Source organism: Nanorana parkeri, unplaced genomic scaffold (assembly GCF_000935625.1).
Source record: "Nanorana parkeri isolate BGI_ZX_2015 unplaced genomic scaffold, ASM93562v1 scaffold97, whole genome shotgun sequence".
Lineage (NCBI taxonomy): Eukaryota > Metazoa > Chordata > Amphibia > Anura > Dicroglossidae > Nanorana > Nanorana parkeri.
In genome coordinates this window covers 1,684,606-1,698,903 of record NW_017306365.1, presented here as the reverse complement: position 1 = coordinate 1,698,903, position 14,298 = coordinate 1,684,606, and the positions used below count along the sequence as shown (strand labels likewise).

The following is a 14,298-nucleotide window of genomic DNA, read 5'->3' as shown; positions in this document are numbered from 1 at the left end:
TTATTTGAATGGGCTGCCTTAAAGAGGAACTGTACCTTTATTTGTAAAATGACAAATACACCAATGTTTTGTAATGACAATCTACAAACACATACTTCTAGATGATTGCCGTCTTTGTATTCTTTGCATACCTTATTTTTCTTTTCCTCCCCATTTGTCTAATTGTGGCCATTTTTTACTAAAGGCGGATTATTCCATCTCCCTTTACTTCCTGGAACTCTGGCACATGTTACTAGATCATGTGACCATGCACATCATCGCAGGGGGGGAAAATGCCTTCTTTGAGATCTTGTGAGATTTTGCAGTTTACAGATGGGATTTCCCAACAATGCACTGTGATGTAACCTTCCCAGGATACATTTCTTAGGCATTGGCTACATTGCTAATGCCTATGAATACCAGGAAGTGGAAAAACAGTAATTGTAGGTAGAAGGGAAAAAAATTTGTTGATTGTAAGGGGATTTCATATCTCCGTGTGATTTTTAGTGAAAAGGGTAAAGGTTTGCTTCAACAGAATGCACAGGAACGGAGATGTGTGAATAGACCCTAAACAGATGTTACCAAAGCTGATTTCTTTTTCAAACAAATTCCAGATGTCCTGTGGCTTCAAGCACTCTGCAGTAGTGACAGCTGATGGGAAGCTTTTTACATTCGGAAATGGAGATTATGGTCGTCTCGGATTGGGAAACACATCCAACAAGAAGCTGCCAGAACGGGTGACTGCACTTGAAGGATTTCACATTGGCCAGGTAATATGAATACATTATCTGGCTTTGACTTTCTCTTATTAACACTTCTCTTAGTAGATGCATCTGTTACTTTATATACTTCCTGTTTCCATTTGTGCCAATGTGTAAAGAAAAATATGCTGCTTGCTCTGTTCATGTCTTATTATTTTGCCCTTAACATTGCCAGCCACAATAGCATCTCCTCTGTGCACTGCAGAATTTATTGTGCATTCTGTTGTCACATAGCTGCCTTTGTGTTGGACACTGTTGATCATTCGTTTTGTTCTGTTAGTTAATTACTGTACTTGTGTATAAATGTAATCAATCCTATATGAGCCTCAGCTGAAATGTCCATCTTCTCTCTTCAGGTGGCCTGTGGATTAAATCACACACTAGCAGTGTCTTCTGATGGTTTATTAGTTTGGGCTTTTGGAGATGGAGATTATGGAAAGCTTGGTTTGGGAAACTCTACGGCCAAATCTTCTCCACAGGTGATTCTGCTCCATTCTGTACACTGTTCTGTAGGTTTGTTTGGCGTTGCATACCACGGAGAATAACAATGAAATACATTTACATTACATTTGCTTTATTTATAACACTATTCTTAGGCTATATTAAACCATAATGTGGGATGAACATGTCCATTCAAATCCTGAACAAGTGTGGCTGTGAAATCCTTGTGTGCGTGATGCACTCAATATTCTTTTAGAAATTAAAAATATAAGGCTGGCACTCATGTACTTGGGATGGCATTCCTCCACGCTGTGGTTGACATGCTTTTCCAACCGGCTTGGCTGAAATAGGCCAAACATCAGGCAGCCAGCCCTTTCACATGTGTAATGTGACAGTGAAAACATTGTTTTCAGTACACTGTATTAAACCTGTGGTTCAGGGGCAGATATGGTGCTAAGCACCCCATTTTAGTGTCCATTTGAATACAGCCAGAAGTACACATACTTCATCAAACCAGGCTTTAAGTCTTGACATCTTTATTTGCATTGGGTAATTGAGTTTTGTATATATATATATTTTTCTGTATAGAAAGTAGATATTCTGTGTGGAATTGGCATCAAGAAGGTGGCCTGTGGGACGCAGTTCTCGGTTGCGATGACTAAAGATGGTCATGTTTACACGTTTGGACAAGGTGGGTGCTGTTATGCTTGCTATATTTTTAAGAAGTGCTTTGTAAATCGCCAGGGCTCGAAAAATCAACTCGCCCACTCGTCTGTGACGAGAGGACAGTGGAGCCCGACGAGCAGCTTCCCGGCCGGCCTTTGTAATTACACGGCCGGCCGGGTTTTTTTTTTTTTTTACATTTTATGGTACTTTTTTCATTATATAGTTAAAAAAAAAATAGGCAAGAAGAAAGCTCTATCTGTCCCCAAAAATGTTTAACATAAATTGCAAGGCTATAGTCCGGTCATGCTGACTGGTGAAATTTTTGACTGACTGGTGAGACACCGTCAAATTTTTCAATCCCTGTAAATAGCAGTCACCTTTCCCCTCATGCTTTTCTGTGGTCTGTCAGTCCTCATAGTCACTTCACCCAGCTCTCCTTCTTGTTTCTATTAATGTAAGGTGATGTGCACAATATTATATTTCTGGTTTAATATGACTCTTTCTTGTACTTATTTTGCTCTCTAGACCGCTTGATTGGCTTACCAGAAGGTCGAGCTCGAAATCACAATCGTCCTCAGTTGGTTCCTGGCCTTTTGGGTATTTTCATTGAGGACATTGCTGTGGGAGCGGAACACACATTGGCGCTCTCCTCCTCTGGCGAAGTGTATGCATGGGGGAGTAATTCAGAGGGGCAGGTTAGTGTTCACATCTGCGCAGTGAGTTGCTTTAATCAGTTTATAAGTTGGCAAATTCAAGTACTCTTGAATTGGCACCATCCTTAATAAAGTTTGTTTTGAACCAAAAAAAATTACTAATTTATATGTAACGTAAACAAAAGGGAAAGGATGATCAGTCATGGAAACTAATGAATGAAGGTTTTTCTTTATTCATATTCTTCATGTACAGGCTTTTTTAATACTCAATGAACAGTGATGATGTGCAAAATGTAACAACTCCATTGCAGCTAATCAGATGTCATGTGATTGTAGTCATGCATTTCTAAAGATGACATCCGGTTAAGTCTGGTTGCACATTTCTTTTTTCTTAATTTAAGGAAAAGCATACTGTATTTCCAGTGAGCACATAGTCATTACTGCAGCTTTTACTGTGATTAAATTACATAAGCAGTTTTACTATTCCATTTTTTTGTTGTCCCATTTAAATATAATGATTTCCAGATTAACCAATAGAGGGAGCTCTGTATTTCATTTAAGCATGTTCCCATTCTTAGACTGATTTGTGCAGACCAGTAGAACTCTAATTGACGTGCAAAGCTGACGCCTTCTCTTAGTCTACTTGGTAGGGGATTAGAGGAAGCTGATATCATGTCAAAACCAGCTACGCAGGTTCTTTGAAATAATACATTTAATACATTTTTAAATAAATGCACAGCTGGGTTACAAAAAGGTCATTTTTCTGGTATTCATTTCCTCAGCTTGGTCTGGGTCACACTAACCACGTACGTGAGCCTACCCTGGTTACAGCTCTACAAGGGAAGAACATTCGTCAGATATCAGCAGGACGGTGCCATAGTGCCGCATGGACAGCAACCCCTGTCCCACCACGGGCGCCAGGTGACTATGCTACATACCAGTGTTTGCCTGTCCTTGATTCTTACATTAGTATTAGTTCTAGTTTAAGTATATGAAATCTACAGTACAAAATGTTATGTGAGGCGACAGGATTGAGTGTCGCTATAATGAATTTGGGTAATTTTAGGTGTAAAATGACTCAAACATTTGAAGAAGTTTAAAGAAATCCTTCGCACATACTGAAAAATATTGGAGTATGAATGCTTGCTAGTTTTCCTTTCTTTAAAGTGCATTTCCATTTTTTGGCAGTCAAATTTGAGAAAAACCCTCTATATGTTTATGTGCTCCTATTCTCATAGCATACCGATAACTCATTTTTAAAAATATATTTTTTTACCTTTTCTAAATGTTTTGTTGCAGCAGGCAAGATGGCTGAATCCAGGTTGTCCTCAGCGCCTTCAGGGTGATCTGTCCTTATAGAAAGACTTAGACTGAAATTTGTGGATTGTGTTTTTCTTATTAACTTCATTAACATTTGAATGTAGAAGCCAGGGTTGTAATCTATTAACCTTTTGTTAGGACAGGCAGTGTTCAAATCTACTTTACAAAATAATATAATGAAATCAGCCAGCACAGTACAGACAGGGTTAATGCAAAGCCCCCCATAACATTATAAAGAAGGAGATGCACATAGAAATTTTAACCCTTAAGAAACCCTAACCCTTAAAAAAAAAAAGCAATTTAAACTGTAAAGGTGCCCATACACCTGCCGAATATCGTACGATAATCGTGGGAAATCCCGCGATCGTACGATAATCGGCATGTGTTTGGAAGGCGTGCGACTGTTTCTACTGTACGGTCGCACGTCTTTTGTCTAACAAGCATGTTTGAAAACCCGCCGACAATCGTACGACAATCGTGGCATGCTCGTAAGACAAATGCCGAACGGGCCGGTGTTCGTAAGCGCACACTGCCCGTTCAGCATTGCAGTCATCGGAAGCCCGCCCCTCAGCGGGGCGGGCTTTCGATGATTGCAAGTATGATCTGCCTGTCCAAGATGGGCAGATCATACGAGCTTTAATTGGCTTACAACCATCGCAAGACAAAAGTCTTGCGATTGGTTGTAAGGTGTATGGGCGCCTTTTAGAAGCCTTTTTTTTTTAAATTTTTTGCTTCTGCTTTGTGAATGGTAACTTGTAACAAATATAAAATAGGTGTAATCCCAATTTGGCTGCAAAAGTGGAAATACACTTTAGGAAAGGGAATTAACTAACAGTGTACACAATCTTGTATTGATTCCACTGGAGCCTGAATTATGCCTCCCATGTATTTGTAGGTGTTTCAGTGCCATTACAGTTGGGTCTTCCTGATGCCATCCCGCCACAATACAGCTCTCTGAAAGAGATCTGCACCCACACAGTTCGAGCCAGGCTACGTCTTCTCTACCATTTCTCTGATCTCATGTATTCATCCTGGAGGTTACTGAACCTCAGCCCCAATAACCAGGTATTAAGATCATCTCTGCCAACTTACCCTTCCTTCCACTTTATTATTCTACCATTTTATTTCAATGTTTTTAAGTTATTTCATTGTATTGAACACCCACCCACAGAATCTGTATGACTAAGCTGCTTGCAAGGATGGCATATGTTATATGAGTTTCTCACAGTTCCATGTAATCACGTGTTTGCATTTGAATAACAGTCCCAACTAGCAAGTGACGTGCTGCAGTGAGGCTCATTTCTCATATCATTTACTGGATGACTAATAATGAACTCTGGGCTCTATACCCTTTACTTCATCACAGTCACTCAGCCTCTCTGCTTATCAGTTGCTGAGATATTGGTCACACGGGGAGCACATTGTTTTCAGTGAGTTAGCTGACTCATAGATGTGGAGGAGGAGCAGTGAAACACAACCATTGTGTACCTCTACAAAGCAAGAAGCAGAGCCTATACACGTAATGAGCAAATATGACCATGTACATACAGTAAATCACAAATTGTATGTAAAATTACATTTTTAACATGTATTGTTTACATTAACTTGTCAGTCAGACCTGTAGCTCTGCATTTAGGAATGCTCATGCTCCCTGCTAATTTCGGAGCTCTAGCTCTGACCCAACTGGGGGTGTTTTGGATCTCTGCGGAGGGACCACTGCTTCCACACAGAAAGCAAGGGTCTTCCTCTGCAGCATACTGGCAGGGAACAGGCTTTTTTTACTCAGACTGTTGCTGCTTTCTGAAGAAAATAGTTAACATGTAATACTTTGTACACCATTATTTGTTTTGACAACCAAGTAATATATTTCGAAGATTTAAACTGAAAGCTGACACAAGAGGAGACGAGTCTTGCTTTTGAAGCTTTTATCAATATTCATGATTACATGATTGTAGATTTCATTCTTTTCATGTCACTTTTGTTATTTATACCATGATCATCTTTGTGAGTGTCTAACAGTCCTTGCAGTAGGTAAGCAGAATATCTGATTTGTTTATTGTTTACCTTTGCAGAGCAGTGCATCCCATTACAATGCAGGAACATGGGGTATTGTGCAGGGTCAGCTCAGACCATTGCTGGCTCCCAGAGTTTATACGCTTCCCATGGTGCGATCTATTGGGAAAACCATGGTACAAGGAAAGAACTACGGGCCTCAGATTACTGTAAAGAGAATCTCCACCAGGTTAGTCATGTTACTGTGGGATAGCTACTATGTTACTCCCTACAATGACTTCCTCAGGCTTGGCTTATATTTTCATACCCAACCTTGGTACTCCTTTGTTTCCTCTGACAGGGGTAGGAAGTGTAAACCCATATTTGTGCAGATTGCCCGCCAGGTGGTGAAGCTGAATGCATCTGACTTGCGTCTCCCCTCCCGAGCTTGGAAAGTGAAACTAGTAGGTGAGGGAGCGGATGATGCTGGAGGGGTATTTGATGATACAATTACCGAGATTTGCCAGGTGAGCATCCTTCATGTGGACCTTCATTATTGTGACATCAGTTTGTGCATTTGGTTTCCTAGATGTAGAATATATTTTGTTTGCATGTAATTCAGTAGATCCAATATTTTAAAGGAACGTTCTCAAACGTTAGAAGAGTTGAGCAGCTATGAAAGATCTGCAGGTCCCTTTCTCCAGACCCACGTGCACTGCCACAACTAACACTTTCCCCTAATTCTGCAGAGTGCAATGAGAGCTGCATATTAAAGTGAATATATTTTATAGTACCACTAACAAAGAAAGATCATGCTAATTTAGAACTCAATTCATGTTATCTTACAATATTACGAAACTGTTGTTCAAGTCATGTGGAAACATTGCATCCCTAAATAAACCATTGTAATTGTACGTTAAATTATTATTGTGTTATCGGGCTGGGGGCTTGGTAAAGATACTGTTTTGTTAAGCTTCGCATTGTAACTTTGTTTTCCTTGTTTTTTTGCTGCTGTCCTTCACTTAGGAGCTGGAAACAGGAGTGGTTGATCTCCTCATCCCTTCACCAAATGCAACTGCTGAAGTTGGTTATAACAGGGACAGGTATGCAGATCACGTTTACTTTTATCAGCTTTACTGTTTTATTGCACTACTTACTAGGAAGTGCCAAACACGGACTCCTAATATGGTTTTTCTGTACTTTATTTCACTATGCTGTCTTTGTTTTGCATGTTGGTAAACAGACACTAATACACTGACAACTGAAAATCTTACTATATGGCCATTTTGGGTATAATACTAATGTTTCTACCATCAGGTTCTTGTTTAACCCCTCTGCTGGATTAGATGAGCACCTTATGCAGTTCAAGTTCCTAGGCATCCTAATGGGCGTGGCTATCCGCACCAAAAAACCGCTTGATTTGCACTTGGCCTCCTTGGTCTGGAAGCAGCTGTGCTGTATCCCACTGGTACTGGAGGACCTGGAGGAGATCGATCTGCTCTATGTGCAGACTCTGAATAGCATTCTTCACATTGAAGACAGTGGCATCACAGAGGAGACTTTCCATGAGGTATCTGCCATCACTGCACCCTTTGTCTAGATTTACAAAATTGACCCATAAGATCTGTATGCTTGTTATTGTGATCTATACCAATCTAATAGATAGGATAGTGAATAGAATAATACCCTCAGTGAGAGAAACAATGTTCCACTACACAGTAAATTGCTGGCAAAGTGGAGTAACCCATATCAACCAATCAATAACCATGTTGTACTAATCTAACATCAACAGAGTAAATTCTGATTGGTAGCTTATTAGTAAAAAAAAATCTTTATATTGCAGAGATGTGCAAAATGATTTATACTATTCTAGATTAGACAAGTTAATAATTGTAACAAGAAATTGATTATTACAGAATTGTAGGTTTCTAATGTTGTTTGTAGGAAATCCTCCATTACAGAGAGCCAATATCAAAGGCCATTCCGGCCCATAGTTATCTTTTCTTTTCCTTCCACTTTGCTCTTCCATTAACACAAAGAGCAGGAATTTCCTAACTGAATGTAACTGTAGCCCTTGTTCTTCGCAGCTGGTTTGTGAGCAAGGAATAAGGTGAGAACTCTAAACTTTAAATATTACTGTTACTTTTCTGTGTGCCTCTTTAGATGATCCCTCTTGATTCCTTTGTGGGTCAAAGTGCTGATGGAAAAATGGTGCCCATTATTCCTGGAGGAAACAGCATCCCTTTGACTTTCTCTAACCGCAAGGAGTATGTAGAGAGGGCAATAGATTACAGACTGCATGAGATGGATCGACAGGTGAGGAGCCTGTAACATTTTAAATGGATACAGATTTTATACCTTAGTGTGGTTTCTACTGTATAGATCTTTCACTTGAATGCCCCTCCTTGCACAAGCTTAGGCATGTAGTTTCCTGTAGTGTATTTTACCGCAAATAAGCGCAGCCATCATACTGTAAGGAGCTGTGCAGTTTAATGGCACTAAAATCTTGACCAGATTTTGTTTAATAATTAAAAGTATATATCCCCACATATTACACACAAATATAAACTGTAATATTGAGGCAGTATTGTATTTCACATCCACCAGGAAGTAAGGGGGATTATCTGCTCCATAATAAAAAAAATATATCCATGTTATTTTTTTGGGGGGGTGGGGCACCTAGCACCTCTGTTTTAGTTTGATTTCTACCAGGCTCCTCCACATTGGCACTACACAATTTCACGTTCTAGAGAACGGTTTAGAACTAGCGCTGTCACATACATAGATCCTCCATATCAAATCAAACTTGTCCTTTTTACATGTCTGAGTATAGTCCAGCTTTTATCCCATTTTGTTCTTACAGTGTTAACATAATGCTGACGCTGTCACCCCCTTGTACGTCAATCTGTTTTAAAGTTTGTATGAGCAGAGTACATGCTAACTTTAATATGGATAGACACAAGCATCCTTATTTCCAATCAGCATAACACATCTTTTACCTGAGTAGCATTATGTTTTGGAGGAAACCTGTAATCAGAGAAATAACTATTGATCTGCTTGCCTGAATTTCCCTGAGTTCAACACTTTTTGAGTCCTTGACCTGAAACACACATCCTAACTTGCATTCTTGTTTAGAGTTAGTGATTTTGGAAAGTACTGAAGCCACTGCATCAGCATGACAACCTGGGAAATAGTTTTTTTTCAGGAGAGGTCAGCAATGCAGCTTCATACTTTATTAGTACAGGATTCCCTTAAAGATGTCCTGTCACCAACCTATAACTCCAACAACAAAAAATATTTTCGTAAGATATGTGCATTTAAAGGTTTTTTTATGCTTGTTATTTACCTATAAAAGCCTCCCATGTGTACACACCCAACATCCCCAAGACTCATTGTTACATAGTTACATAGTATTTGAGGTTGAATAAAGACATGAGTCCATCAAGTCCAACCTATTAGGATCTCATTCTTAGGAGTACTACTTGTACCCCTGTATATTATGGTCCCTTAAGAAATAGTCCAAAAGTTTCTTGAACAATTCCTAACACTCTTTGCTGAAATCACCACCTGCGGCAGTGAGTTCCGGACCCTAACTGCTCTAACTGAGCAGAACCCCCTTCGCCCCTTGTGCTGGAATTTTTTTTCCACCAATTTTAGGTGGTGGCCTCTAGTTTTTGCTGGACAACACTCTTGGATGTGATGTCAGCCAGTTATGTAGGGGGCAGAAGGACAGAGATGCTGGCCCACCCAGGGAGTAATTAGGCACTCTCAGAAGAGGAGGGGACTGTGCTAGGGAATTGACTCTGCTGGAGTAGTCACATTTTCTAGCAAGTTGAAATGCACAAACAAGTGATTAAAAAATCATTTATAGAACGGAAAAAAAGTAAAAACATTTAAAATACTTGTTTTTTTCTGTGCTTTTACTTTAATTGTGTATGTTAGTGACGGGTTCTCTTTAATGTAGAGCAAGTTCATTCACTGTTGGGGGGCGTTGTTACCTGCTTATAGGAATAAATCGGTGGATGTACAGATTTGTATCGCTAAATGTTTCTCCTGTGTCCAGAATAATTTCTGAAGCAGAATGTAATATACCCGTGCTCTTCTCAGGTTGCAGCAGTGAGAGAGGGCATGTCATGGATTGTGCCAGTTCCCCTGCTCTCTCTCCTCACCGCTAGACAGCTGGAACAAATGGTATGTGGGATGCCAGAGATCTCTGTAGACGTTCTGAAGAAGGTAGTGCGGTACCGAGAAGTAGATGAGCAACACCAGTTGGTGCAGTGGTTCTGGCAGACACTGGAGGAGTTCTCTAATGAGGAGCGGGTACTATTCATGAGATTTGTTTCTGGAAGATCCAGGCTTCCAGCCAACACCGCCGACATCTCACAGCGCTTCCAGATCATGAAGGTTGATCGGGTGAGTAGAATATTTCTAACTGATGGGAAACCGTAAGGAGATACATTGTAGTATAACACAGGCACCCTAGACAAAGTAAGCTCGCTGTGCAATTGTATGAATATTTGAGAAAGAGTAGCAGCGTATGCTGTACAGGTTCCTCCTCTAGTAGTCAGAAGAACTGTGGCAGTGTAACTCATGCTTTAAAAGTAAAGCCAAAACATTTTTTTAGGTTTAAATCTCTTGTGGGTCATAGGAGTACATTTACTAACGTAGTCCTCTGACTCAGTCAGCTTATTGCAAGGCTAATGCACACTATCTGCTGACAGCACAGAGCCTCACTGCAGCCAGGAGGGATCCCAACAGTATTATCAGGATCCACCACGCTGCCTGATTGACAGCTGTCTCTGTGTCTCTAGAGCCGGAGCCAGCTGAGTCTGCCCCCTCCCCTGTCTGTTCTTCCAGTGAGTGGAGGAGGGAATCCCTGCGGGGAGCTATCAGAAGTCACATTCTCACTTATCTCTCGGGATTCAACTGCTGTGTGACAGCTGCAGTGTCCTAAGGAGCGGGGACTGTATATTTTATTCTCCCCACATTTACACTGCATGTAACTGCAAAAATGGAGCAATACGATGCAGACAAAAGCTGATGGGATGGAGAGTCTTAAGTTTCTTAGTAACCTTACTATACCCAAATTTATTTTGTGTTCCCAAAGTGATGCCAGGAAAATATGGTTTGAATCTCCGAATAAGTGTGGTACACATACATGCAAAAGCTCTTGGGAAAGGGAAAGCCTTATATACCATTAAGCTGTCATTTTTAGACTTCATTTTTGTTGGTTGTTACCTTGTAAGGGTTACCTCACTTTGTTTCCTATAAAGCTACTATATTTTGTTAAAGTGAAACTCCAGGCAGAAAGAAATGATAGTGGCCGCAGCTGTCTACCAGTGTTCAGATATATTCACACATGAAGCGAAAGCCTGCGGTTAGTGACTGATCGCCCCTGGACAAAAGCTGTGTGCATCCAGGGGTGATCGTTTGTCCCTAACTGCAGGAAATTGTTCCATGTGTGATTACATCCAAACACTGGGAGATAGCTGTGGCCTCAGTCAGGCTGTCATTGCTTTGTACATTGCAAGTTGCCAGGACCACCTGTGATTCCAGCCACAAGATTCTGCTGGCGGACCTTTTTTTTCCACCATGTGAATATGTACCTCTCACTCTCTATGGGTGTCTGCATACCTATTAGAGAGATTTCTACTCACTTTCAGTCCCAGTGACAGTAGGCGCTACAAATAGAAAGTGATTGTAAAAATCCAAAACCTATGCAGTTATCACTGCCAGGGGAGGTGGGAGGAAATATGCAAATGTGGGGTCATGTGGGTGGGAGGAAATCTGCAAATGTGGGGTCATGTGTTGAGAAAACAGCTCTTAAAGTTTGTATTCCTCACATTTTGGAGACATTCTGACTTCCTGCTGGAACAGCTAGTGAGGGGAAATCTCTGAAACAGGTACACATTTACATTCAGTTTTAAGGAACAGCTTTACCTAAAATGGATTTCTCTAGTGTTAGTGGAGTGGGAGTACAGCAGAGCCAGCCTTCATAGTTCCACTCCACCTAAAAGAGAGGAAGATCCTCTGTAGCACATCATGGCCATAATACATAGAGAATACATGTAGCCCAGACAGACAGAAACCCTTTAGGTGCTGAAGGCGATGTCTCTGCATGTTATGGCTGACAGGACAACAGTAGCTGGTTGGCCTTCGGCTGGTATTTAGCGTTTTTCTTGTTACTCTTTCTTTAGTAATAATATCAGGGTAATATAAGAGAGATAATTGGAGTTTCTTGCCTTATGCAGCCCCACGACAGTCTGCCTACCTCACAGACGTGCTTTTTCCAACTACGACTCCCTCCGTACTCAAGTCAACAAGTGATGGCCGAACGTCTGCGCTATGCAATCAACAACTGCCGATCCATAGATATGGACAATTACATGCTTTCTCGCAACGTGGACAACGCTGAAGGATCAGACACAGACTACTAAGCTTGGCTCGCTCTCCTGCATTAGAGGGGTTGACCTTACACCAGGCATTTTACAACACCTGCAATATTTTCTTTCAATAACAAGAAAAAGAAAAAAAAAAAAAGGTTTTATTTAATTTTCTCCCTACATACTTGTAAATGAAAATAAAGTGAACTTGTCCCTCCCTCATTCAGCTGAATCTAAGAATAAGTTGCATGGAGAGCGGAATTTTCTTTTGTGGGACGGAGAAGAGGCCAGGGCCTTGGTGACGTTTTCCACTTGACCCTGGTCATTGCTGTACTTGAATATTGTACATTGGTGCACTTAATGTTCACCCCAAAAAACTGTTTTACATGAATATTCCTATTTATTTTGTTTTAATTTGAAAATTGCCTGTAAAGGATTAGTTATGCAGGGAAATAAAACAAACTGAAAAAGGTTGTTGCTTTTCTTGATTGTCTTAACTACATATATTCACATAGGTCACACTTCTGTTACTTGGAACGAGTAGAACACAACCTATAATGGGGGGGGGAGGGGGGCTTCATTATCATGAGCATGGCTGCTGTCAGCTTGGGGTGTACACAGGATATAAAGCTCTCTTAGCTAGTGCTAATTTTACATCAAATTCACAACTTTTCTTAATAGAACCTCACCAGTCTGGGCAACGGCATATTCTCAATATGGTTACCTTATCCTGCAGATTCAAAGTCATGCGTTCCATTGTCCTTAAAGTGTGACGTGTGCGTGACTTAAAAAAACAGCACCAGCATCTCTCCTTCACATCTGCTAAGTGTTGGAGCTTGCCTCATTCCTAACGGGCCAGCACTATGATTGGCTGCCACATTTGCCAATAGAAATATGTGTGAAGGTGGGAGGGGAGGGGTAAGCTCCATCACTGCAAAGAAGTGCTAAAGTTTTCCCTTTTCAGAATGGCCGACAATTGGCCATAGCAGATTTGAATAAGAACTGCTGCAGGTATGGGTCTCTAGATGCCTGTGCTTCTTCTTCTTGTTTTTCTTTTTTGCAAGTGACAGTCACGTTAAAACTGTTTTTGTATACATAGTTGTATTTGTGAAGGCTACAGAGCAAAAAAACTTTTAGAAACTTTTTTGTAACATTTTTATCAGGTAAATGTGAAGAAATACATGTTAATATTTCATATTTATGACTTTCAAACAGTAGAACTACAGGCTTCTTTTCACAGGTTAACCTACTTTGCTGATAACAGCCTGTTTAGTGAGGTCAATAATTTAAAGAGGAACATAACTGAAAAACTCCTCTCCTCTCACTTCCTCCTCTGTAGGGTTCTATACGGTTTCAATTAGGGGTAAACATTCCGAAAGAAAACAGTTTCTGCTCTGACACTGGTGCATATTTGTGAAATAAAGATTTTATTTAATTAGAATAACAGATCTGAATCATAACTTTAAAGCATCCCAAATCTTTTATAGTTTCCCATTTAAGGCCTCTCATAATTCTTTACATTTACTGTATGCAAAAAAATAAGCTGCCCAATCCTCATGCAGAGCACACATTGTACTGTTCCCAGCATACTGATAATGTGTTTACGGAAACTTGTTAAGTCATGGATCTAAAAAAGGTACAAGGTTTTAATCTGTCCATACATGCAAGTTTGATTGTACTATCTCCATGCCAAAACCATGTGATTTAAGGCCCTACCTAAACAATCTATTCAATCTTACCCCATCAAGTAGGACTTTGCCCTGAAGGAGACTATACAATCAGATGAAGATATATTTGTTGAATTTTGACCCTGTGCTATTGTGTGTAGTGAATTAAAAGGGTTTCTAGCATAACCCTATCAGTGCAGATGAGGAGGAGGAGGCCATTCCTAACTGCTGGGCAGCAAGACAGTAATGGTTTAAACTTGAAGCTATATCCAACTCTTTCTTGGTATTTTGGACATCCCTGGCAGTAAATAAAATACAGATTTAATCATGTGTAAAATCACATCTGTGAAAAATAAATAAAGGTAACTGGACTTTGCTATATTTTTCTTGAAGATGTTTCGCTGGTCATCCGACTAGCTTTCTCAATTCAGAATGA

General features: G+C 40.3%; 1 protein-coding gene across 1 annotated transcript in view; it reads left to right on the top strand.

Moving 5' to 3' along the window:
* HERC1 (HECT and RLD domain containing E3 ubiquitin protein ligase family member 1) overlaps positions 1 to 12,619 on the top strand; it is an 88,105-nt gene extending 75,486 nt beyond the window's left edge. Inside the window, exons 66-78 of the mRNA XM_018552779.1 lie at positions 594 to 749; positions 1,097 to 1,219; positions 1,770 to 1,872; positions 2,373 to 2,542; positions 3,283 to 3,421; positions 4,716 to 4,885; positions 5,893 to 6,062; positions 6,174 to 6,339; positions 6,839 to 6,915; positions 7,130 to 7,382; positions 7,976 to 8,128; positions 9,920 to 10,225; positions 12,064 to 12,619. Of these exons, the coding sequence (XP_018408281.1) occupies positions 594 to 749; positions 1,097 to 1,219; positions 1,770 to 1,872; positions 2,373 to 2,542; positions 3,283 to 3,421; positions 4,716 to 4,885; positions 5,893 to 6,062; positions 6,174 to 6,339; positions 6,839 to 6,915; positions 7,130 to 7,382; positions 7,976 to 8,128; positions 9,920 to 10,225; positions 12,064 to 12,249 (2,172 nt within the window). The 3' untranslated portion in view covers positions 12,250 to 12,619. The remainder of the gene's footprint in view (positions 1 to 593; positions 750 to 1,096; positions 1,220 to 1,769; positions 1,873 to 2,372; positions 2,543 to 3,282; positions 3,422 to 4,715; positions 4,886 to 5,892; positions 6,063 to 6,173; positions 6,340 to 6,838; positions 6,916 to 7,129; positions 7,383 to 7,975; positions 8,129 to 9,919; positions 10,226 to 12,063) is intronic.
* Positions 12,620 to 14,298: the final 1,679 nt, after the last annotated feature.